The sequence below is a fragment of the Rhea americana genome, unplaced genomic scaffold (assembly GCF_003343005.1).
Source record: "Rhea americana isolate MKP2758 unplaced genomic scaffold, rheAme1 scaffold_406, whole genome shotgun sequence".
Taxonomy (NCBI): Eukaryota; Metazoa; Chordata; class Aves; order Rheiformes; family Rheidae; genus Rhea; species Rhea americana.
In genome coordinates this window covers 192,794-217,680 of record NW_028186542.1, presented here as the reverse complement: position 1 = coordinate 217,680, position 24,887 = coordinate 192,794, and the positions used below count along the sequence as shown (strand labels likewise).

Below are 24,887 nucleotides of genomic sequence, written 5' to 3'. Positions count from 1 at the left end.
CAAACCTAAAATGCAGCCTCATTCCTTAGATGACCCATTTGCCTATTGACTGACAAAAAATAAATGGAAGAAAACTCAGTAATAAAATGATCACCAGACCACAGTGCAGAACTCTCAGAAATTCCCAACAAAGCTGCAAAGTAACAGTCTAAACTGCAAAATCCAAGCTGGAATGTTAAGTCCTTCAGTAGTATAAATGTTTCAGAGTTTTAGAACTTTTAAAGTGCAGCATCTACATGCTTCTCCTGCTGCAAAAAAGCACCTTTAAAGGGAATATTAAGTGAAGAGGCTTATTTGAGCTGTTTTAACACTTCACTTTGAGGTTTAAATATATGCTCTTCTCATGTCCAATCACTGCCAGAGCCAAATCAGGCTTGTCAGAGGAGTGCTAGGAACAGATGCTGTGCACAGCAGTGGCAGCCAGGAAGAAAGCTTATGAACAAGCTGGGCACTAATGACAAGTAAGTCACAAAGGTGCTAATTCCTAGCTGATGACTGGGCTGGATCATATCAATSGTCCATTTAGCTCAGTATACTGTCTAAAGGATAGCGGCAATACCTGGTTTCTCACTCTGTGCTACAAGGAATACTCTTTGGCACATCCCTCCAGAAATGTACCTCAGCTCCTGAGCTTTCCATCCAGACTATTGGTTTTRCTATGCCTAGCTGAAGTCTGTGAAGTTGGCTAGTACCCTATAAAACCACTTAACATTTTTGTCACTACAGAAACTGAGAAAAAGATCTAGTTCTCTCAAGATTGCCTACAGTAATGATGTTCCTTCTTCAGTGCGCTTCAGAAGTGCCCACAAGGACCAGCTGAACTACAGACTAAGGGACAGAGAAAACACTGCCTTCTGTTTAGGTGCTATAAAAGGCAGACAAATAACTTGGCTAAGCCAAGTATTTYGTGCATAATGTTTTAGACAAAAAAAAAATACATTATTTTCCAGAAGAGACTATGCAATTGTACTGYCCATCAGCCCCTTTCCTGTCATTASAATAATTCCTAACAGGTACTTCAAGGCCACTCAAAGAACAAGTAATAAGAAATAGTCCTGTACTTTCAAACAGTAATGACAACAGAAGGGGGGCACAGTGGTCTTGGGGGTTTGGGAAAAAGGAGGAGTCCAAAAAAAATGAAAGAGAAATAATTTTATGCAATAAAAATTATAACAAGCAGACTTCTGAAGGAAATACAAAATGCCCTGGGCCCTCCTGTAAAGACATTACAAGGTAATGTACCTAAAGCTCCCTTGTTCTCCCAGTACTGCCAGCTCTAAAAGTGCAAAATTGTGAGTCAGAGCCAGAAAGGGTCATGAGCAAAGAAGAAAAGGTATTTGGGTCTGGTCTTTGAGAGGCCTGTGCCACCCTGCACTCTGCCCCATGCTGCCCACCATCCCAGAAATGTTATGCCTAATGCAAAAATCCCCCAGTACCCCATGTGGAGCAGTAACAGCCTCAGCCCGCTCCTCTGCACGTTGGCAGTCCCTTGCTGGAGACAGCTGCCCCACCGCCCTGCATCCCATGCGTCCTCTGACCTTCCTGGGAAGTCAGGGATTGCCAGGCAGACCCAGAGGCCTCCTCCATTTCTGGGCCTGTGACAGGAAGGTGGCTCTGAGCAYGGTTCCTGGCCACCACCTCCTCGCACAAGGCTGTGCCTGTAGGATGGCCTCACCACACTGGTCTCCCTCCCCAAGCACGTGGTGCAAGAGACGCCATCACCTGCCCTCCCTGCCACCAGCTCCTTGCTCCAGGCCAGCCTAGGAGGTTGCCAACACCACTATTCTCACCCTGATTTCTCCCTGCTACAGCCCACAGTCCTCTTACCACAGGGCCTGCCACCCTTACCTCTCCCACCATAGCCCCCAGGCCTCAAGGCCCATAGCCCCCACACTCACATCACCACAGCCTCYGCTCTGCAACCCCAGCCAACCGCTCCAGGGCTCCCAGCTCAGGCTGGGCCTGTCATGCCCATCAAGGCAACCCCACACTCTGATTGGCTGCTGAAGCCTGAGCTGTCTGCTCATTGGTTGCTGGGACAGCCCAAGCCCCTCCCTACTGTTCCCCACCTTTGGCCTCTTCCACAGCAGGCCTCAGCCCTCTGTGCAGCCATGGCCTTATGTGGGCCTGCGGCCTTGTCAGACCCCAGCCCCACCATTCCTCTCTCCCCCATTAGGCTTCCAGAGGAGGGTGCCCAGGGAAGCACAGCCCCTTTCTCACGGCCCAGCAAAATCCCTCCTTGTTGCCCATCCTTGCAGGCTGCCCCCTTAGCTGTCGCCGTGGCCTCTATCTTGGGAGAGCAACGCTGTCGATCAAGCTCCCCCAGAGCCAGCGTGGGGCAGAGGGCAATGCCAAGACACAGCCTCCGGCCATGGACCCAGTGCTCCAGTCTGGGCAACAGGCTCCTTCCAAATGCCTGGCTGCTTTCCTGCTACTAGATCACTCGCCCAGGAAGCTGCTAGGCATGTCAAAGCTTCAGGAAGCTGCAAAGGTCTTGGAGAATGGGCAAATTGCTACCTTACCTTCCTCTGTGAGAYAGACAGTTTGGGGAATGGTGTGAAACAGCCTGCAATAATTACTGGTTCATGCAAACTAAAAGACTTAAGTTTCTTCCAAGAGGAAAACATGCTGTGCATCATCATGTTAGAAACTGCAGTTAGATATACCTATCAAGTAATTCCTATTCTTATGTCCAGTATTTGAGAGACCACCATGCTACTTATTAAGCATGTTTTTTTTCTTAGATATCCAGGGGTTAAAACAGAAAAAAAAAAGAAAGGAAAATTAAAAATAGAAACCTAACTATAGCTGACATAATTAAATAAACAGGCCACTGAAGACATACTGTAACATAACTGTAATGCTATGAGATTCAGAAAGTCATTTGGTTCTAGAATAAAAGCTTAGAAAATAAACTTTTCATAAATACCCTGTGTGCAAGTAACAGGCTGCGGCTCGCTCAAAATCCTCATACATAAACCCTGTGAGCCTGTGCAAGAAAATAAAAAACACAAGGTGACCAGTGGTCAGAGTTTTTTATATAAATCCATCGTATGTGATAGATGTTTTTCCCCTAGCATTCCGGCTCCTTGAGACAAGCGAGTGTCTGACTATTCTAGCTTCTATTTATTTTTTTCCTCCCCTCAGAAGTCCCTTGCCCTTCCTCATGAGGAGATCTCTTGGAAAACTGACCACACACATCCTCTAGGCTCAAAGAAAAAAAGACTAGAAAGAACCCCAGACTTAGGAGTTGTTTGGTTTTTTCCTCAAGTCCTACAGATTTTGAGCCAAGTTTGATGGAGGCATTTGACTCATCGTTTCTAACATTTGAGACTCACAACAGTAAAGCACATTAATCTTGGACTCACTGTGGCAGTAACTGTAACGTGACTCCTTGGGGCTACTGAGTCTTGTGAATGTTCCAGCAGCCATCAAAGGGGAGTGAGAGTTCTGGGAAAAACACTGACTGGCAGCATTTCATCCAGCATGTTCCTCTGCCAAGGGCAGGAACGTGACAGTTTAATCCATGCTGCCAGGGAATGGCTGGGGTTAGAAGCTTCAAGATTCAGGCATATCCAGCAAATGGGTTGCAATGATGTTGCTAAGCCTCCCCTCCAAACCCCTCAAAGCTTTCTGTTAAGTGTTCCTGGTTATGGAAAGTGAAGGGAACACTCCAAATCTGATCTCTGCATGGCAAATTTCGGTAACAATTTCTCAACTGTTTCAACATTTTCTCTCYGCCCTCCACCTATGCTTCCATCATACACGCACATAAGCACTTTTTGCCAACCCTTTTACATTACTAGAGCAAAAAGCAAATTCTCCAGCAAAGCCACAGCAGACCTTTTAAAGCCTGGCATACTTACACAGGCATCCTGCTGAATGCATTGCAGGATGTGCTTTGCTGGAATCAGGAAGTCTATGAGGTAGCGCAGTCCATCCCCATGGTATGTCTTCTCCACCACATCAAAAACTTGGCACAGAACAGTGGCTGCGGTAGCCTCAAATGGAGGATAGAGCACTGATAATGTACTCTGAATACAACCGTCCAGCGATTCCGAGTCCTGCCAAGAAAGAAAGTGTTAGCAGTACTACAGTACGATATGTCCCAGCACACTCGTGAGCTCTAGACCAAGAAGCGCAGCCATATCCAGTTGCAGGAGGAGAGAAGATCAAAGGAGCAAACTGCTGTCCTGTTTAGTGTCTTCTGGCAATTTCAGGTAAAAAAAAGCTCTCTTGAAACGCGAGTGAAGTGTTTGCAGAGAGCTGTGCACCGCAGCAAGATTTCCCAGCTTTTGCTTACGCAGCAAGTCATTCTCCTGACTGAGCTGGGTGGAGCTCCTATTAAACTATTACCGCAACACGTGAGTGCATGCAAGCAAGCGAGACTGTCATGGGGTGGACAAATCTATAGGTCCCATGTTTCAGACATCCAGGGCTGGAAATGCCAGACAGCATTCAGGTGCGTTATGTTCCTCAGCAGGCCAAGGGGCTTGCAGAAGAAGCTTCAGAGCAGCTGAAGTTTCTCAGCATGCTTTGCTCTATCATTAAAGTCCCCACACAGGATAAGCTGCCAGAGATGTTTGGTACCAGGGAAAGTCACTCAATTCCTCATTATTCAGAACTGTTTAGTTSTTTGCCTCTCATGATAGGCTCACTCCAGGAGCCAAGAAGTTTGCATGCAGGTCTATCTGTAGGATTCCCATCTCCTCCTCAAGGATTAGAGGTGATGGTTCCACTACTTCCACCTTCACTCTCAAAAACATGCCAGCCAGAGCCTTCCCAAGGTGTCAGGACCAATTCCAGTGCTAGAGGCCAAATTCTGATGTACTGCAAGGGCATAAATGAAGAGAGAAGACAGACAGACAGATAGCTAGACAGACAGAAAGCTAGACAACAGGAAAAAAATGGTATGCATATGCAGAGAGGATCAGGATCCCTCCATGCCTTTTTATTTTAGAGAGGACCCCTTTGGCTACCTTAAAGCTAGTGGGAGTGTGTTTTGCTACAAAACCCAAGTAAAGTTTACTCAGGTGTCTGTCCAGATCCTCATCTGATATAAATCCACCTCTCTTCACTACACACAATGAAAGCAGTTGAGCTTCTGGCCCAGAAGCTCTAGAGCCTCCTGAAGAACAGGAATAGCTGTATGGACATGCCTGAAAGAATAACTCAGTCCCACAGCAAGATTTGGAGAGAAGGCTAAACAAAGAAGTGGCACATCAGCTTTCCTCCCCTAAAAAGGAATGGTAAGATGGAAGAGATCAAAAGGAGGCAAACTGTTTCACTTCTTCCACTGTAAGGGAGCACGTGCTCAKTGCTCCAGACACCTCCAGTGGCTTTAGAAAGTGCAACAGTCTRAGAGCAAGTCTACACTGACCTGCAGCCACAGTAGAGAGGATGCTCCTCACACAAGCCTTCCCATCTCTCACAGCTGCTTAGATCAATGATCTTTAATTTCTCATTTTGAAAGTTGGGGTTTTTTTTAAGCACAGTATAACCATACTGCTCCGTTGCAAGGCCTTCCTTAGGACACCACACAGGATTGGCGAGGAAGGATAAGGCTGCCCAGGTAATGCTTCTACAATCTCTGCACTAAGCTTGGAGAATGCATGTGACAGGCAAACCATAAACTGTCTGTGGCACAGCTTCATTCCTTTTTTTGCTGTTTCTCCTGATGTGAGCAACAAGCAAGGCTAAATGGCACTAAGTAACCTTTTCAATCTTTCTCAACTGTTCTAAGAGGCCATCTGGCTCCTGCAATGGCCCTCAAGKTCAATGAAATCAGATAATCAAAGGTTAAGGAGTTATTCTTTGTATTGCCAACTCAAAAATTCAAAAAGCAGGAGTCCCGTGTGCAACTCTCAAGTGTTAAATGGTAGGACTGTGCATGTAACCCTAATGCTAAATAGGAGGAGGAGAATGGTTTTATAAATAAGCTTCTCTCAACCTAGAAGAGAGCAATATAAAGCCTCAACTTTTATTCTGTTATTTAAAATGGTAGTTGAAGTTCCTAGGCACTTCCTTGACTCCAGGAACTCCAGATCTTCACAGAAAACCTTCCACTGAAAGCCAGCCTACTCTATAGGCAGCATGTGGCTCTCTGCACAATTCTGGTCGAGATTATCCCCACAGAGGGTGCTGGGAAGAGCCCAGCAGAGCTAGGGAAGCATATAGGAAGAGAAAGCAGTACAATAGGGACTGTGAGATGAATTACACAGACCCAAGAGGTCAGTCTAMATAGGAAGTGTTCCCTGTACACAGTCTAGTACCCTGGATCTGTTAAAAAAGGCAGGGAGGGACTGGAAGGGTAGGGAAATGGGTATTAAGCCCAACATGAAACCTCTCACAGCTGGACATCCAACTAATGTTGCTAAATATTGACATAACACACAGATTGTTGCATTTCCTTACTCTCACGCACTCTTGTGAAGTGASAAGCAGAGGCCAAATGCAGCCAGCTAAAGGTATGAGCAAATCCAGTAACCTCTGCTGGAGTCTTAAACCTGTCCCAGCAAGCATCTTTGCCCTTGTCAGAACTGGTCTTCATGCAGCTGTCCTCCTGCTCAGCACCAAAGAGAGCCCAGCCAAATGCTTTGAGACAATTTCCATCTGACCCTGTACAATCCACAGATGCAAAATGTCAGTCAAAACTGGCTGGATAGTTTCTGGGCTGTGGCTTCTGCTCTTCTTCCTGCCCTGTTTGAGCAAAATTCTTTGAGATGTTAATTTCCCTTCACCTCCCAATGAATTTGGTTGAGTTTACTATTGCAAGCAAAACAAAGAAGTAAAAATATTTGCACATGAGTCACAGYGCATTGCTCTAAGGTTCTCACACCATTCCTGCTGCCTTAGCAAAGTCTTCACAAGACAATTATTAACATTGGCACCAAACCAAAAATCCTTCATATGGTTAAAATAAATCAAGTCACATATTATCCTGCCTTAGTGAAATACAGAAAAGAACCATAGCCTGTAGCCATTGTAGAGTTCAGTGCTAACACTATACTTCTTTAGACAGTCTCACCTGTCACTAACTAGACTACACCATGAAGCCAAGAGAGCCRTGTGGACTTTGAAGGGACAAAGAGAAGCTTTCAACCCCTAGCGTTAATGGAAGGAGGAGATCATTTCACCAATCTTTCTTCTAATCCCACATGAAAAGCCTCAAATATGGGAGCAAACTGACACATTCTCTTGCAGTGAGAGTATGAAACCTGTCCTCTTGGACACTGCTGGACCRCCAGCATCCTTGGGATGCTACAGAACAAGGATGCACTGAGCTTCCCTAGTCCTCAGGCTGTCTCTGAGATATTGCTGCCAAAGAGTTCTCACACATTAGGGGGCTGGCACGAGCACAAAGGACTTCCTCTGGGTACAGCTGGCACCAGTCTGTACAGCCCAGTTGTCCCTGGTCCCCATATCAGATCCTGCTGGGGCCCTTCCTGACCCTGGCTGAGTACAGCAGCAACATCACTTTTCAGTGCTCCCACTTGCTGGTTTCCAAGGGATRAGACTAAGCCAGGTGGAAGGTGAAAGCTGGCAGAGCCTCTGKAGATCAGAAAACACCTTGAAACATAGAGAGTGAAACAAAGCAGAGCTCAGAGCCCCCAATAGCAGATGGGCTGCTGATCAAGGACTTGTTAAACCAACTCACTGCCCTGACGAAGGGGCTGCTGATGTGGGTTAATTAACTTCTCAGATTGCAGGGGCACCTGAGGAAACTGCCTCAGCAGGGGCTGAAAGAAGTGGCGTGGTCCTACCATTTAATGCTTGAGTGCAGTCAGCCAGCCACATACATCCTGCCTAAGGGTAGTGCCTGCTGCCACACATATGGAGGAGCCCTGGTTTTGAGGCACAGAACAACACAGGGAACTCGTATGAACCAGCTTTAAACAGTGAGAGAAGAGGAAGGCTCTCCTGCAACACAGAGGTTGATAAATCTGAAGTCTAGAACCCATCCTATTTACAAGTCATATCTCTCTTATCTCAAGAAGGAGATGCAATCTGCAGCAGGCATGAGGAGAAACCCTTGTGACCCAGGATGATGGGACAGTGCTCTGAAAGAGAAAGAACAAGCTTAAAACTCAGCAAGGAAATGAGGAGAGAGAGCACTTCTGCCCCTGGCACACTTTCACTCTGCTCCCACACCAGGCCACACCTGCCTGCACAGCTAGCCCACTGCAGTCGCTCCAGAGACCCAGCAGAGCCTGGCAGAGGTCCCTCCTGCAGAAAGCAGCCCCCTCCAGGCACTGCACAGCTCAGGTATCCCTATCTCCAAGAGCATTGTCACATGATCCTAATGGGAAAGGTCCTGGACACTCATTCCTTTTGAGCCAACAGGCACAAAAATAAACAGGAACACTTTCCAACCAACCCAGAGAAACTCTCCCCAAGCAAAAAAATGGTCTTGGCACTCAAATGCTTTTTGTAAATTACACAGAAAGTCTATAAACTCCAGCACACTGTCACCACTGCCACACATTCAACACACCTCCCAAAGGAGAGACATGCTTTTAAAATAACTCTTCTATAAATCAAGGCACTAAATAAAGTCCAGGTTAAGGTCATGGCCAGACACACCAGTTTTCACTGCTCCCCAGCTGGGAGCTAGCTGTCAGTGCAAAGGATGGAGTGCAGAGATAGGCATGGCAAGGAAAGAGGAAAACCTCATGCTGGGACGGGCTGGGTCTGGTGGGTAGAGTGAGGACAACAGGAACAACCCAGGATGGTCCCACCTAGGAGGGCAGGGGAGCAGGGAAAGTTGAGGAAAGTTTTACAACTGACAAAGGACTCAGATTTGAATGGGAGTAGAAATCAGTGGGATGCCTCCAACTGATAATGGGAGCCTCAGCTGTTGTGGTAAATTAAAAACAGCAACAATGTCTATTCTGCCAAAGTTATTCTTCAGAAACTGGTGGACTCCTCAGACCTAAGAGCCCCTCTCCCCACCATTAACTACAGCAGAGCCAGGTGAGTTAAGGGAGAGACAAACCTGCAAGTGCTGGAGCAGAAGCACTAAGACAGGACTAACAAGGAGGCAGAGGAAGAGAAGTCTGGGATCACTTACATCCCTGCTTAAGGGGCATTTCTGTCCCTTCTACTGCAAGCAACAGCTGCAGCAAGGGAAAAGATCTTGCCAAGAGTCATCTGGGGTAATCAGGAGCTTCTTGGCCTTTTCTGTGTGCACTGATCTAATTTTCTACCTTCCATTGTGGGTATGGAGAGGACTATGCAGCAGTCCCAACCACTAAGAGTTCATGCCATGTTACATTTCTTTCTGATTCAGCAATCAACTTCTTCCTGTTTGGGACCTGCTCCTCATGAGCTAAGGCTGAATATTGGAGACCCTTCTACATGCTTGGAGAACAAGAGTCAGCTTGCTCAGGGAGCACAGAAAGATCCCCAGGGTTATACACCTGCACAGGTTCAGAATTCCTGTACACTTGTCACAGGTGCCGGGATGGCAGCACAAATGCCACAGTGACATGGGACAACACAGATAGCTACTGGCTGAAACAGTACAGGGAAGGGCTGCAATGCTTCTGGACCCACCCAGGCCCACAGAGCCTTGCAGCATTTTCCAGCATTTTCCCTACAACTCACGCAAGTAAGAAGTCAGTGTCTTCCTCAAGAACATTTGTCTACAAAAAGCTGAGTCTTATTCAAACGGAATATGAAGAAGAGGCACAGATCTTACCTGCTGAAAACCAATGAAAACTCTCTAGCCTCTAGTGAGGCTAGAATCTAGTTGCCTGGCTAGCCTATGACTTAATAGCAGACTAAGCTCCTTTCTAGCAGCTGRACTGGCCCATATAACATGTTAAGGTTTCATCTTGCAGCAGAAATTTAGCAGCAGGATCTGCAACTTTGTTCTGAAAAATACCTCATCTGAATGGCCAAAGCATGAAACTACGTATCCCAACATGCCCCAGTCAAATCTCATGCTTACCATTGCTTGGCAAAGTGAGGAGCATAATGAGGCTGTGGAGCAGAGCCTAGAAATGCTGGGAGTGAGCACAGCCCATGGTACACCCAGCTCTGAGTCACAGCCTCTGTCTCAGCTCGCTCCTGCTCAGACAACAAGGAGGCCTTGCCAGGAGCTCTCACAACTTTGTCCTCATTCTGCTAGCTTCTGAGAGCCTAGCCACATCCTGCACACCCTGATTTTCTTCCCCTGCTGCCCAGGTGCTGAAGGACAGTACGAAGGGAGGATAGAGACCAACRCAGTCAGCAATGGGATGGAAAAAAAGAAAAACCAACCACCCTCACACCTCCAACAACTGAGAAATAGAAAATACAGAGAAACTAGGAAGAGGCACAGCTCCAAGCATCTCCAGTGCTGTGCCTAGCCATGSCCCCAGGCCAGCTTTGGGACTGGTGGAAAGGTACACACAACAGGCACTGAGCAGAGCTGGGTTAGCAGGTCCCTCCACCAGCAAAAGCTGCTGTGTCGCTTGGCTGCRGCTGCTCAGGTCTCAGTTGACGAGAGAAACCTCTCTTCCAGTAAAAATAGACCAYTGGGCTTTCCACAAACCCTTTCCACTTTCTGACACATAGCTTAAAGCCAGGCTGTTTTTCCTTTAAAATAGAGAAGTTTCTCTGTTCAAAAGGGTCTTTGGCTAAAAACAAAGTTTGTTTTTCTGACAAAAAACAGAGATTTCCCACTTCTGCAGCAAGGAGAACCCTCCCATCTCCATTTCCTGAGCTGCTCTAATCACAGCGGCAATGAGTTCAAGAGAGAAAAATCTTCCCAGAACAAGTGCCAGCTCCCTGCTCTGCTGTTCGCTCTGAGGCTCAGGGGGAGGCTGGGAGGAGGGCGCCTGGTTTCGGCACCCTGCCTTCCACTGGATGTTTTTGTTAAAATAATACACTATTAAGTACTGTAGTTACAGAGGTAAGCTCTCAAACTGCCATAATTACACTGCCTTCCTGTGAGATAACTAGGAATGGCTGGCTCTACCTGCTCTTTGGGCTATTGTTTCAGGTTTTCCAGGGAGAGAAGCACAGCACTTGGTTCCATTGGAAAGGAAAGCGTTTGCAGCCCCACACAAGCCTGCTTCCTTGGGGTACAKCTCACAGGGTGGCTGTACCTCAGAGTGAGATGCATTCTGCATGCTATCACAGGAGCGCTTGCACAGGGCATAGCCACAGCCCAGCTCTGCTCCCCGGCGGCGGGGACGATCCTGCAGCCTGTGTATAAACCAGCTCCTACAGCACTGCAAAAACTGGCACTCCATAGAGCTCAGAGAATCATTTCCAGATGCCTCCCTCTGCTTCCCYAGTCTTTCTCTAGGCTGACGCAGCTACGGCAGCCAAAGCAGCTCCTGCTGGGCAGTGTGTGGGATTATCATTCCAGGCACTGCAGGAAAACAAGCACTTGGAAGCGATTAACTCATGATCTCTCATTTAATTAAACAAAGGGAAACATGATGTATTCGCTTTTCTTCTCTGAGRTCCCACTTCTGTGCATGCTGTAGCTCTAGACATGCTCAGTGTGTGCAAGGCAGGTCCAAAGCTGGGTGACCATTTCTGCAATACAAGGAGTTTCCACTTGAGGGGAACATCACAGGTTGCTTTGAAAGCCAAGCGTGACTTCCTGCAAACCTCAAGGTTTGAAGCTAGCATCTGGCATGGGGCTTCACCAATGCTGCCCTCATGCCAAGGCAAAAGGAAGGCAATAGCCCCGTGGCAGCTAAGCAGAGAATAGAGAGAACCTGGTAAAAGCAGTTACATCCATGGCTCCATACCATGCTCCAAGTGGCCAGAAACAGCTGCTAGCACATGGCAACATGTCCAGCAATGGAGAGCTGCCTGGGTGTGCCCTCTTGCCTGAGACCTCCGTGTCCAAGAAGGATGTTATGTGGCTCTGATAAAGCAACACAAGAATCAAACTTGCTCTTAACGTACCCAAACCACAATGTTCATCCTTCCCAAAGGCATATGCTTTTTCAGCCCTTTGGAGAGGGAAGTCCGTTCACCTGGAGAACTAGGGCCTTTCCACAGCCCTTCCCTAGCATGTACTCCCAAGGGTGGTCAGAGACATATGGCTCCTCGCATAGTCTGAGCTGCAGAGAGCTTACTATCTCCACACCTGGCTATGGGGTGCTATGATCCCCAGCCAGGATCCAACAGTATGACCAAACACTGCTCCCAAAAAGAAATGGCATCCCATGCATTCAGACACGGCAGTCCAGAAACTAGTACCTCTCCTCACTTGAGCTCTATCTTCATGTTAATTCTATCTACCCTTTCTTTCAGGTTTTGATAGTCCAGGTTTTCCAGAGCAGGGCCTATGCCTTTCTCATTTCTCTGTGCAATACCTAACACATCGGAAAAGCTGCTGAACAGACAAGAGAGGCTAAACTGGGTATGAAACACAGACTCACAAACAAAGAAAGTAATCTTCTAGCCAGAGGTAAGCAGAACAGGGAAAGGGAGAAAAGCCTTTTCTTGTGTGGATGTAGCTCATTGATATCAGACCTCTCAATGAGCTGAGCATCCGCAGCCATGCTTCAAGAGAGCTCAGGTTCTGGAGGAGTCATAAAAGGCAGGAATCAGTGGCTGTACTGCAACTTCAGGTCTGGGAAGGGAATGGCTGAGAGCAAGATTCATTCTCAAACCTGTGCCATGTGGTCAGAAGCCTTCCTCATGTATCCACAGAATGGTCCTCTTTGCTATGGAGTACAATCTCACTCCTGCTGTGTAGAGCTTGCTTTCTGCCTGTGCAAAGGGTTTCTGGCCCATTCATAGAATCRTAGAATTAGTAAGGTTGGAAGGGACCTCTGGAGATCATCTAGTCCAACCCCACTGCTCAGCAGGGTCACCTAGAGCACACTYGACAGGGCTGCATCCCRGCGGGCCTTCAATATCTCCAGAGAAGGAGACTCCACAACCTCTCTGGGCAACCTSTTCCAGTGCTCTGTCACTCTCACAGTGAAGAAATTCCTCCTCACCTTCAGGCGGAACTTCCYGTGGTTCAGTTTTTGCCCATTGCCTCTTGTCCTGTCACATGGRACAACTGAAAAGAGTTTGTCCCCATCCCCTTGACACCCTCCCTTCAGGTACTTACACACATTGATAAGATCCCCTCTCAGGCTTCTCTTCCCCAGGCTAAAGAGGCCCAACTCTTGCAGTTGTTCCTCAGAGGGCAGGTGCTCCAGCCCTCTGATCATCTTCGTAGCCCTACGCTGCACTCTCTCCAGTAGTTCCATGTCTCTCTTGTACTGGGGAGCCCAGAACTGGACACAGTACTTGAGATGAGGCCTCACCAGGGCTGAGGAGAGGGGCAGGATCACCTCCCTTGACCTGCTGGCAACACTCTTCCTAGTGCACCCCAGGAGGCCATTGGCCTTCCTGGCCACMAGGGCACATTGCTGGCTCATAGTCAAYTTGTCATCCACCAGCACTCCCAGGTCGTTCTCCGCAGAGCTGCTCTCCAGCAGGTCAGCCCCCAGCTTGTACTGGTGCMTRGRGTTATTTTTCCCTAGGTGCAGRACTCTGCACTTGCCTGTGTTGAATCTCATGASGTTTCTCTCCACCCAACTCTCCAGCCTGTCCAGGTCTCTCTGAATGGCAGCACAGCCCTCAGGTGTATCAGCCACTCCTCCCAGCTTGGTATCATCAGCAAACYTGCTGAGGAGGCACTCTGTCCCCTCATCCAGGTCACTGATGAAAAAGTAACAGRATGGGACCCAGTACGGAGCCCTGGGGGAYGCCACTAGCCACAGGCCTCCAGCTGGACTCCATGCCACTGATGAGAACCCTCTGAGCTCTGCCTTTCAGCCAGTCCTCAGGCACCTCTCCAGTTCTCCATGACTTTTCAAAGATGATGGAGGGCGGCATGGTGACAATGTCCGCCAGCTCCCTCAGTACCCATGAGTGCATCCCATCAGGGCCTATGGATTTGTGGACGTCAAGCTTGCCCAGAAGATCTCTAATCCTATCCTCCTCAACCAAAGGAAAGTCTTCCTTTCTCCAGATTTTATCTCTTGTCCCCAGAATCCGTGATTTTTGAGGGCTGCCCTTAGCACTGGAGACTGAAGCAAAGAAGGCATTCAGTMATTCTGCCTTCTCTGCATCCTTCGTCACCAGGGCCCCCGCCCCATTCAGCAGTGGGCCCATATTTTGCATAGTCTTCCTCTTGCTACTGATGTATCTGAAGAAGCCCTTCCTGTTGTCCTTGACATCCCTTGCCAGACTTAATTCCAGCTGGGCCTTAGCCTTCCTTGACGCATCTCTACATACTCTGACTGCATTCCTATAATTCTCCCAAGTAGCCTGTCCCCTCTTCCACATTYGGTGTCTTTTCTTCTGTCTGAATTTGGCCAAGAGCTCGTTGCTCACCCATGCAGGTCTCCTGCCCCRTTTGCTGGACTTCTCACTCATAGGGATGCACCRCTCTTGAGCTTGGAGGAAGTGATGTTTGAATACTAGCCAGCTCTCCTGGACCCCCCTTCCCTCTAGGGCCTTAACCCATGAGGTTCCTCCAAGTAGGTCTCTGAAGAGCCCAAAGTCTGCTCTCCTGAAGTCCAGGGTTGCAATCCTGCTTGTTGCCTTACTTCTTTCCTGCAGGATCCTGAACTCCACCATCTCATGGTCACTGCAGCCAAGGCTGCCCCCAACCTTCACATCTCYAWCCAGTCCCTCTCTGTTGGTAAAGACAAGATCCAGCAGGACACCCTTCCTCGTAGGCTCCTCCACCATTTGTGACAAGAAGTTATCATCAGTGTATTGCAGGAGCCTACTGGACTGTTTGTGCCTTGCTGTGTAGTCMCTCCAGGAGATGTCAAGGTGGTTGAAGTCCCCCATGAGAACCAGGGCCTGTGATCATGAGGCTACTTGCAGCTGTCTATAGAAGGCCTCATCAACTTTCTCCTCCTGGTCAGATGGCCTGTAGTAGACACCCAYAACAGTGTCCCCCGCGTTAGCCTGCCCTTTCCAGTGCTCCTCACTTAGATCTTACTTAGCTAGGCCCTTTGCAGCTCCACCAAAAACCACCTTTGATTCCAGAATCTCACTCTGGTTTCAGCCCCTCAGACATCCCCCTGAGAGGCTTRCTGCAAGTGACATGATGCTTACTGTCTTGTTCAGAGCCAGGAAAAGCCCCTATTCCCAAGGGCCAGTTGTTTTCTATTAGTAATGGATCAGGGAGATGATATAGGAGTTTAAAGAGCATCTGAAAGAACAGTTAAAAGCCCTGTTCTTATACAAATGTGTTCCAGTTGAAACAAAGGCTTGTAAATGGATGAGAAAGCTTCATATAAAACACCATCCTACAGCTGGAGGCTGGCTTATTTTGGTTTAGTTTAATCAAGAGATTAAGTCACTTAATCTGAAATAAGTGTTTAAGCACAGATTTTTTTTTAATATCATTGGCAAGATCTAACCATGCAATTAATTAACGAAGCTGTATCAGTGTGATACAAAGTCTTGGGTACTTTTAAACCCTCTTCCCAGGAACAGCAACTCATGCTAGGAGAATGTAAGGGCTCAGTTGCTGTGGTTTCATTGCCCAGAGTTGGCTGAGTACACCTCCCCATCACCTCAAGATCACCCCAGGGCAGAGCTACCCTCCTTTTCTCTCCCACCACCAGACTCCAGGGGTTCCMCTGGCTTGTGCAGTAATGGTCTGACCACGGCACTGCTATGGTCCAGCCACAGTTCTCCATGTTCAAAGTGTCATGTTCTTACAGCAGACTTGGACACTGGGACAGGATAAGGCTTGCTAAATCCAATCAATATATCACTGACCTAACCAAGAATTTCCCAGTGCGCTTCTACTTTCTTAACAGGGCTCTTTTTATCAGATGCACTAAAAATCTTTCTCTCTGCTACCTTATAGAAGAAATTATTTGAGCTCAATTTCATCTTAGTATTAGTTACAGCACTTGCTCCACTCCCAGCTTTAGGCTTTGTCATTGGTTTGGCAAACAAGCCCGAGCAATGGTATCTCATACCCCTTAATGCTTGTGTTTAAGATCTACAGAATAACAGGGCAAGCTAGGCAGAATGAAAGATTTGTTTATACCAGTCATGTGTAAAATAGCCTGGGTAAATTCTCAGCCAAATGGGTCGACTTATTTTAACGCCTTTTGGCCAGAGGCATTAGACCATAACCAACACCTTGTGCTCAGACATCCATCTGGGCGCATCTTGCAACAGATGGGCAGCCTCCTGTGCTCAAACAGAAAAATGATAATCCTTCAGCAGGACAGCTGATGAACACTAGGAATTCTGTCTTCACAGGGTCAGCATTTAGATTGTWATTTGTGTGCCAGTGTTACATGCGTTCTCTGCTTGAGCCTGTAGCCAGATCACATTCAAATCACACCATTCCCTCTGCAAGATGCGTGAGCCACTGGGACAGGCTCCCAAGAGGCTTGGTGGATTGGATCTCTTGTAACCTCTATAATTAAGAGTGGATGCCCTTGAGAAAAGAACATGCTTTAGTTAAACAAGAGCTACCAGACTCAGTGTGGGAGCTAGAAGATACTTCATGGTCCCTGTATCCTGTAACAGATGAGCTATAGCTCCTTCTGGTCTTAAACACTCTGTGTTACAATGTGCTCATGAAATGAGTCATCCTACATTAAGGGGGAAAGGAAACAACTCTGAAGTCAGAATAGCGATTCGAGGAGGGGCCAGYTGATCACATGAGAAAACAGTGAGTGCACAAGGGCCCTTCCTTGAAGGAGCACATCCCTGCAGACCTTTAACATGAGATATTAGATGGCAGCAGCAATCAGATGCCAGCGTGCATCTTGTTTCTGAGGGATAGGCTGTAAGGAAGGATGAGTCAGAAGGACCAAGCAGGCAGCCCAGAGATGGCCACAGCTCTGCCAGCTCAGCCTTGAGCCACAGCAATGAGCATCAAACTGTGCCCAGCACAAAGCAGTGCTCCTAGGAGCAGAGACCCAGACATGCGTTAACACCCTGCAGYTGATGTCATGCTGACTGGGTGCTCCTTCAGTGGGGCCTAGCTTGGACAATAGCTGTGGCCCATGCCTGAGTGCAAACTCTTGGTACTCAAGGACCTTAAGCATCAGCTGATGTCATGCTTCACAGGACTTCTCCATTCAGATCAGATGCTACTTCCTGCTCTGTTCTACAGGCTCTGGATCCTTGGAGCTTGCTGGGGAACAGGCACACATGCATTCCATCATAAGCTCAAACTCTATAACCCCCTGAGTACCTGAGCCTGGGACTTACAGTTGGATGGAAACATTTTCCCTATGTTCAGACATAGCATCTGATGTATGCCCCTTGGAAAGCTAAGCAAACTAGTCATAAATTTAGYGGATTGCTTTTACTAACCTCCCAAGTTAGAAAGAAGTAAACACAGGCCTTTTAAAGTTACTCCCTTCATAGCTTTTTCAAACAGAAAACAGTCTCACGTGTCCCATTATTTCCATACATATCAAAAGAGGGTGGAGATTCAACTCAGGATTTCTAAAAGACATCTTTGTGCGCAGAAGGGATGTATGCCAAAACGTGGGTGGTTATAAGCCCAAACACAAAGGAGAATACATCCACAGGCATTTTTTCCCCTTGATCCATTAACGGGTCTGCATACCAGCCTCCTGAGCATATGTGAAGGACCCTGTTCAAAAGGTAAATGTATTCAGAAAGATGACAACAGCTAGCAAATAATCCACATCCACATCATGTTTGAAGCTCAGCAGTGCCAGGCTTTTGTGAGAAGTAGCTGAGATTTGACAGGAAGCCTCCTAAAGAAGAGGCCTGCTCAGCAAAACTCAGCAAAACTGTCTCCTGCGAACACTCTGCCACACCTAACCAAAGCTGCAAAGCTCAAGGCAGACACCTAGCTGAGTTCACTAGAACTCCTTTGGCTTTCCTTCTCCATGCCATGCAAAAAATCATCCAGGCACTGCATTGCATCTTATGGGGGTGACCATAAGGTCCCACTAGTGCTCCYTTCTACTACATGCACCAACATACAGGAGGAGCACACACAGCAGCCTCCTGAGAGTTTCCCAGAGCTTCCCAACTCCTGTCAGTTCCAATTTCTTTTTAGCTGAACTATTTGATTCCACTTAGATCATCAGCTAGAGCAAGGGCAGACCCATACCCAGCATTGATGCTGTTTTAGGTTGCACACACATTCTGCAGCATAGTTCAGTTTGGCGCAGCTGCACAGTTTCAGATAGAGTTATATTGGAGGAGAAGCTACAGACTTAGGCTATGGGGGGCCAAGAGGCTGTGYTCCGGTATTTAGGAACAAATATGCTGGCTGGCTGTCTCTTCTGAAGCGACAAGCAGCAAGACACTCACAAAGTTCTTGCCTAYATTGCAAGCTGCACTGCTAACTTCACACCATGGAGCAGGATGTTTGGAGCAAGAACTGGAGCTTCAGGCAGATGCTCCTTTAAAGGACAGATGGGCTATCTTTCCAAAGAGGCTTTCATAACCAAAATGATGATAAGCCAGATGACTTTCTCTCTCCAAATCTGAAGACCCAGGATGTAGGGAACTCAACAGAAAAAAAGGCACAAAAAGAGCCAGAATCTGAGTCCCTCTTTATCCTCTCCTATTATCCCCCCGCCAACACACACACACCCTATCTTTCACCCACCCACCCAGTTTGATTCAGTTGCTCATGATCAGAGGGCCCCCAGCAGGCACTAGCTACGCCTGGAAGTATTTATTCCCTGTTGATACCTTATCTGCTGTTGTAGTAGCGATTATTACTTTACCATTTCTTTTCAAGAGCTCCAGGAGATCATTTTTAGCAATAGCCTATTCTTTATATACTCACAGAAAAGATTTACAGTTCTATACAGCAGCAAAGGCAATGCTATTCACTTTCATATATACCACCTGAACACTCATCTCCCCAGGTGTTATTTGGAAAGCCAGCATCTCTAGCACATAGAGCCTATGACTGTTAAAGCATTCCTGCCTCCATAATGCATATTACAGACTCAGTGGGACAGCTTAGACAGTATCCAGGAGTGCTTCCACATAGAATCATATAATTGGTAAGGTTGGAAGGGACCTCTGGAGGTCATCTAGTCCAGCCCTCAAGCGAGTGGCCCATATGGGGATCAAATCTGCAACCCTGGCATTATTAGCACCACACTCTAACCAAGTGAGTTACACCTAACCCTTGATGTTCAGAGCTTGAGCCAGACACATACCCCTATGCTGCATTTGAAAGCCTGCATTATGGCCAGAGACAGTTATGTATGTTGTGGCATATTGCTTTTCAGAAAAGAAGCACTGACAGTCAGTGTGCATTTCTCCTCAGAAATCTGCTGTTTCACCCACAAGCCACTTGCTGTCCTACATTCCCACCTGTGACTAGAACGTGCTAGGCAACTTCTGGGCAGAGATACATGCACACATCTGGCCTGTCACCTGCATTTATCCATTATTTTTATTGTTATGAACTGCATATTCACCTGCACAGCTTTTTCGGAAAGAAGCTGGACATTAAGCACACACATTGTCACCCTTCTCACCCCAGAGAAGATGCTTTCAAACCACTTCCATGTGCTCAGGATTACATCTATCTGGCYTTTGTATGTGTTCCAACATCTTGCTCATTGCTTTGGCACAGAAATAAAAGATCTGTGATGYTTAAAGCTTTTTGTGACTCCCAGACTTATTTCCTTCCCACCCCAGAAGATGATGTAACTGGAGGATGACAAAAAGATTATCTTTTCTGTTGAAATACATTCTCTCTCCTGCCAGTCTGGAGGTGCCATCTGAGCTTGTGTGCAGAAAACACCAGCATTTGYGGTCTTTCAATACACACGCTACTTTCAGGTGCTGTGTGATGATCAGAGACTTGGAGCATGCCACTATGAGAGAAGCAGCCCAGGCAAGTTCTTGTGCTTTCCTCAATCAACTCTCTTCCCCACATCAGCATCCTGCATCACTTTACCTCTTCAACCACCTCATGCAAATGATTCCAAAGTGCAGCTGCACCAACAAAAGCAGTAAGAGACTTTCCAAACTCCTCCAAAGAAAATATCACATCCTCAACATTCAGCCTGTTTTATAGGCAACAAACTGTGGTGCAAAGATATTAAAGGGTTTGTCCACCATCATGCAGGTCCATGTTGGAACTGAATTGCTGTTGAAGCCCTGAAGCACTGCTTGGCTTTCAGCCCTCACTGGTTATTCCCAGAATGTCAGGGCCTGTGCCTGTCCCTGCAGCTAACCCTGGACTGGGACTTCTGCAAGGGAGGGTGCCCTTCGTGCAGATGAGTCAGAAGGTAGGTCTGTCACACAGCTGAAGAGGGAATCATARGAGAGACTACAAAACTGTTCTGGGTTCTAGGCTTTATTGTGCTATTGAAGCTTCATACTCCTGCTTTTGCATGAAAGAGGGCTCCTGTAGCCAAGGCGGACTGGAGAGAAATAAGTACGCCCAGTCTCAGCTCAGCTCTGTTAAATCAGCCCAAGCAAAACAACATCTAAGCCATAGCAATTACTCTCACCACCTGCTAAGTGGAGAGGGTTAAGTTCGTGTATCCGCAATCTGGCTGGAAATGCAGGAGAAAATTTCCTTCTCCACTGCAACCTTTTGCAGGGGGCAGCTGAAAACTGGCCACTGATCCAGATGCACAGCTGTGGGAGCCTTGCTGTACTCATGTACTGGCTCCACAGTGCCCCAGCTACCTTTGAAAGGCAGCAGCTATCACCCAAGCAAGGGTGGAAAATCAGCCCCAGGCTCTCTGACCAGGTGCTGTGGTTTGAGGAACGTCCCGGAGAGGAAGCTGTCCCTCATAATTTGGTGAAAGAGGCTGGGAACTAGACTCTACTGCAGTGCAGTGAAGGAGCAGGACTATTGGTCACTTCTCCTCTTACCAGCCCACCCAAGAGCATAGATTTTCACACCTGCCTGAGTAAAATGGTTCCTCAAGAGAAGCAAAGCTGAGATGCACTGTGGTCTGGCCATATATCCTGGCCATCTCCTGTGCCTCATCCAGCAACAGGCACCAGGTGAAGAGAAGCCCATTCCCTCTCCCATAGGGGGAAAATCCCCATTGGGGAACATAAGCAAATTCCTGCTGTGAAAGCCACTATCTGACCAATARTGTAGACAAGGCACTAGCCAGCCTCCTGCCGTGCTTATGCTACGAGGCTTCACAGCTGCAGAAGTCAATTCTAGTAAAAGTGGGCTACTTTGGCCACATAACAAATTAACATATAACATAACAAAATATATTTTACATATTTGATGCTTTAGGCATCCTCTAGCTGCAGCAACCCTACRTACCCATACATGCACTACATCATCCCTGACACCAAAGTATGACAGACAGTGACAACACATTGTCAAGAGGAATCATATGCCTCATATGGAGCTGGGCAGCCATCAGTTGCTCTCTGCTAGAACCCAAAACTGAGCACCATGATAGATCTCCAACAGGAGCCAAGCCTTCAAAAGGCCTGGGGAAATCCCTAGCAAGCCAACAAACTCACTCACAGTCACGTAAATCCAAATTTTTTGCCARTGGGGTTTGTTTGATTCACTGGGACATGGAAAACTCAGCTCAAACAGAATAGCCCAGAGCTGCAATCACACTTCAGCTGCTCACAGATTAGCCCTCTGGTAGACCTTTCTGTGCCTACCTACAGCTTGAGAACAGCTGCCTGCCATGGATTGCTGCTGTCAGCGGTGTGACCAGCACCTATTGCCTGGTCTGCATTCTCCCTGTGGCCAGCTCAGCCTCTGGTTCCCACTCACAGCAGATCTGAATGAAGCACCTGAGAGGTSCAGGGTTTCCTCTGGTGCCTTCCCTGACACCTAGTTCCCCCTTAGCAGTATTAAATCTACATGATCCTTGCAGACCTGTGACCCACCATGGCATCCAGGCTTKCCACAACACTGCTCTGCAGAAAGACCCCTGCTTCAGAGGTCTTATGTACCACACATTAGAATAAGATGAAGGACTTCAGCTAGGAAGGAAGAATTTGGGGAATCAGAATGTCACCTCAATTCACAGAAATGTGAAATAACAGCAGCTGGTCTTTGCTCCAGGCACTAGATCTACCTGAGCAGAGCTTTACAAGCCCTGTTCCAGTGCTAATGGTGAAATGCAGGCCATCGGTCTGCAAAGGATGGCATCCACCCTGCAGAGCCTTGATGGTGCTTTCCCCTTATTTTAACTTCTTACAATATCTAGCATAGACCAAAAATTTATGAGAACACAGTAGGCATGGGGTGAGGGAAATAGCTCCCCTGACTAGGATGGAGGACTGGAAGAAGCAAGATGCCTGCACATTCCATAGCAGGACAGGAGATGCACAGCACACCACTGCTCAGACACAGGCACAGGGTACAGAGTACCACAGGGTCCTCAGCAGAGGAGCTGGAGGGTGGCAAAAGGAAGAGACATGGATTTGTGAGTTCAGCTTAGAYTGCAAAAGCCAAGGGCTGGATAACTTGTCTTTCAATTATATCTGAGCTTCTCCAAGTACCTGAGACTGTAAGAAAGAGCAAATTACTGCCAGACACAACAGAAATACAAGCCGTTTGTCCTCCTCATGGACTTTGTTCCGTCTACCACAGAGAAGCAGCTCATAATTTATCTCTGGTTATAGGAGCAGGCCAACTTTCCACTGAACCCTTCCAATGAATACATTAGGGAATCTTAGGGAACAGACCTGTTGAACCCCAGGGAAAGTTGGAGTCCTGGAGGACAAACTGACATACTGCAGCCCTGAGCTAGACACTGTACAGATATGGCAGGATACAGTTCCTGTTGCACCTCACATGGGAAGGCAGGGCTTGGGAGAAACCATTCGTGACACAGCAGGACATGTCCAGGAGATTTAGGGCTGCCAACATGTGGATTGTTCAGGCATCAGGAGCCTAGTGAGCCTAGGAACAAACCATCAGAACTCAGGCTTGTGCTTGGTGGGCTTCCCCCACACGGCTTGTGATCCCTCCAGCCTCTGCTACCCGAGGGCTTGGCACCTCTATTTACATGGCAGTACCAATATGGCAGGCAAGGGGACTGCGCCATAGCCAAGAGCCACCCCCAGAAACATGGGGTACTGTACTACCTGGCTGCACTCTCCCCTTCCAGAGCTACATCTCCACATGCAGAACCTGGCACTGAAAGGGAAATACCCTGCCTGGCTCAGGGCATTTCTCCTAACCCCAGGATACCAATTATGAGCAGGAGAGCAGAAGCAGTGACTCGCCTCCTTCAATCTGGGCAATGCCCATAACACAGCACAGCTTGCCAGCCTCTGCATGGGTCTGGTGGGGGGCAGGGGCAGGAKGAGAGCCCTGCATCTGGGCAGCTCAGGAGACAGGGCCCCAGCTGGTCTGCTTCATCCGAGCCCCTCRCTCCAAGGCTGTGCCCCTGATATGAGCCCCAAGGGGGACCAATGCMAACAAGAGCCCTATACCCCTGCAGCTACCACTGCATCTGAGAGACAGGGCTGGCACTCAAGGGTGTTGTCTGCCATCTGAGTAACGAGAAGTGCAAAGAAGAGCTGGGTTCCCAACTGGCCACCTCGCCTTAGTGCTATGCACTGGCTCCAGGCAGGCTGCCCTGACAGGAGCTCGGTCCCACACAGCCCTGTTCATGCCCAGGGTGAGAGCCCCTTTCAAAGATTTCCTTACCATGTTCCTGGCCTCCTTTATTGCCTCTCACTTCCAAAGGCAGCAGTTTTTCTCTTTTTCTTCCATGTGTGTGATGGGGCGTCTCCTCTCCCCTCCGACGTGAACCACCGAAGCACTTTGAGTTCTGGACTGTAATCCAAGCCCTCACCGCCCCCAGCACAGCTCCAACTAATCTAACTCATGACACTACCGGGGCTGAGCAGGGGACCTCGAAGGTTTCTCTGACAGCCAACTCCAGCGCTAGACAGTGCAAGGGGCACAGCGAGTGCGGGGTGCTGTGATCTCCAGCCCCACAGGGACCTGACAGACACAAGGACACAGGAAGAGCCAGCAACACTTGCAGACTTCTTATTACAGCATCGCTGCTATCTGTGTACCTCAGAGTGCGTCTGGCTCTCCTCACAGACCTGCTTAATACAGATGCTCTGTGGCAGGGAGCTGCCTTTGCCCGGGAAGATCTGAAGAGCTGCTAGAGGAGAGCGAGCACGCAGCAGACATCCCAAGAAGGTCTCCAGCTTTCCTGAGTGGTGTTCAGCAAAATTCTCCCCTCTTCTTGTCTTGCTTATTTCTAAGTCCAGGGAAGTTTGTCCCGTTCTGTGAGATCCTGAGGAAACACTGCAGGTTAAGCAAATCCCCGAGAAATACGAAAATAGTACTCAGAAATACTGTTTTCCTAACTTCTGGAAAGAAAACAGAGAGGCAGTGACCGCTTCAGGCAACAGCAACAAACTGCATTGGTAGAGGCTAGATGTGGAGACCTCACCCCCTCCCAAAGGAGGAAGTAATTTAACATGGCGAGTTTCTCCACCCCTCATTAATTGTTTAAGATGGCCAGGGGCCAAAATACTGCTGGAGCAGTGGGGAAGGTCACCAAACAGGCAGGCAAAAGCCTACAGAAATGACAACGGGAAAGGGCAGAGCCACAGAGGGGGATAGAGGGAGTGGAGAGGCAGGTGCCTCGAGGCATCCCAAGATCTGCTGACACACAAAGGCTTTGTATAATGGGCTGGGGGGGGGGAGGATGAAACACAGGCAAAAGCTTTGAGCCCTCGATATGAAGTGCAGGGCCCGGCAGCAGWAGCTGCAAGGAGGAGCTGCCTCCCCAGCCTGAGCTGTGCAGTCCACGCTCTCTGCAGCCTCCGTGGGGACTGGACTGACCCTCCATTGACGAGGCCACTGTGCTGGTAACTGGCTGCTGTGCTTCTTCTGGTGAGGACCACACAAACCAACCGATCCCAAGAGGAAGGGGGGAGGGGAAGGGCAGTTCAGGCAGGAG

At 48.2% G+C, this 24,887-nt stretch overlaps 1 protein-coding gene across 5 annotated transcripts in view; it reads right to left on the bottom strand.

Annotated features, from left to right (window-relative positions):
- The window catches only part of PLEKHG4 (pleckstrin homology and RhoGEF domain containing G4), a 103,952-nt gene extending 79,627 nt beyond the window's left edge, over positions 1-24,325 (bottom strand). For 4 of the 5 annotated variants that reach the window (XM_085314529.1, XM_085314531.1, XM_085314530.1 and 1 more), the window contains exons 1-2: positions 23,612-24,325; positions 3,867-4,064 (exon numbers count right to left, since the gene is read on the bottom strand). In XM_085314529.1, coding sequence (XP_085170655.1) covers positions 3,867-4,064; positions 23,612-23,614 — 201 coding nt within the window. In that variant the 5' untranslated portion in view covers positions 23,615-24,325. The remainder of the gene's footprint in view (positions 1-3,866; positions 4,065-23,611) is intronic. The other variant, XM_085314532.1, reaches the window with a different exon arrangement.
- Positions 24,326-24,887: the final 562 nt, after the last annotated feature.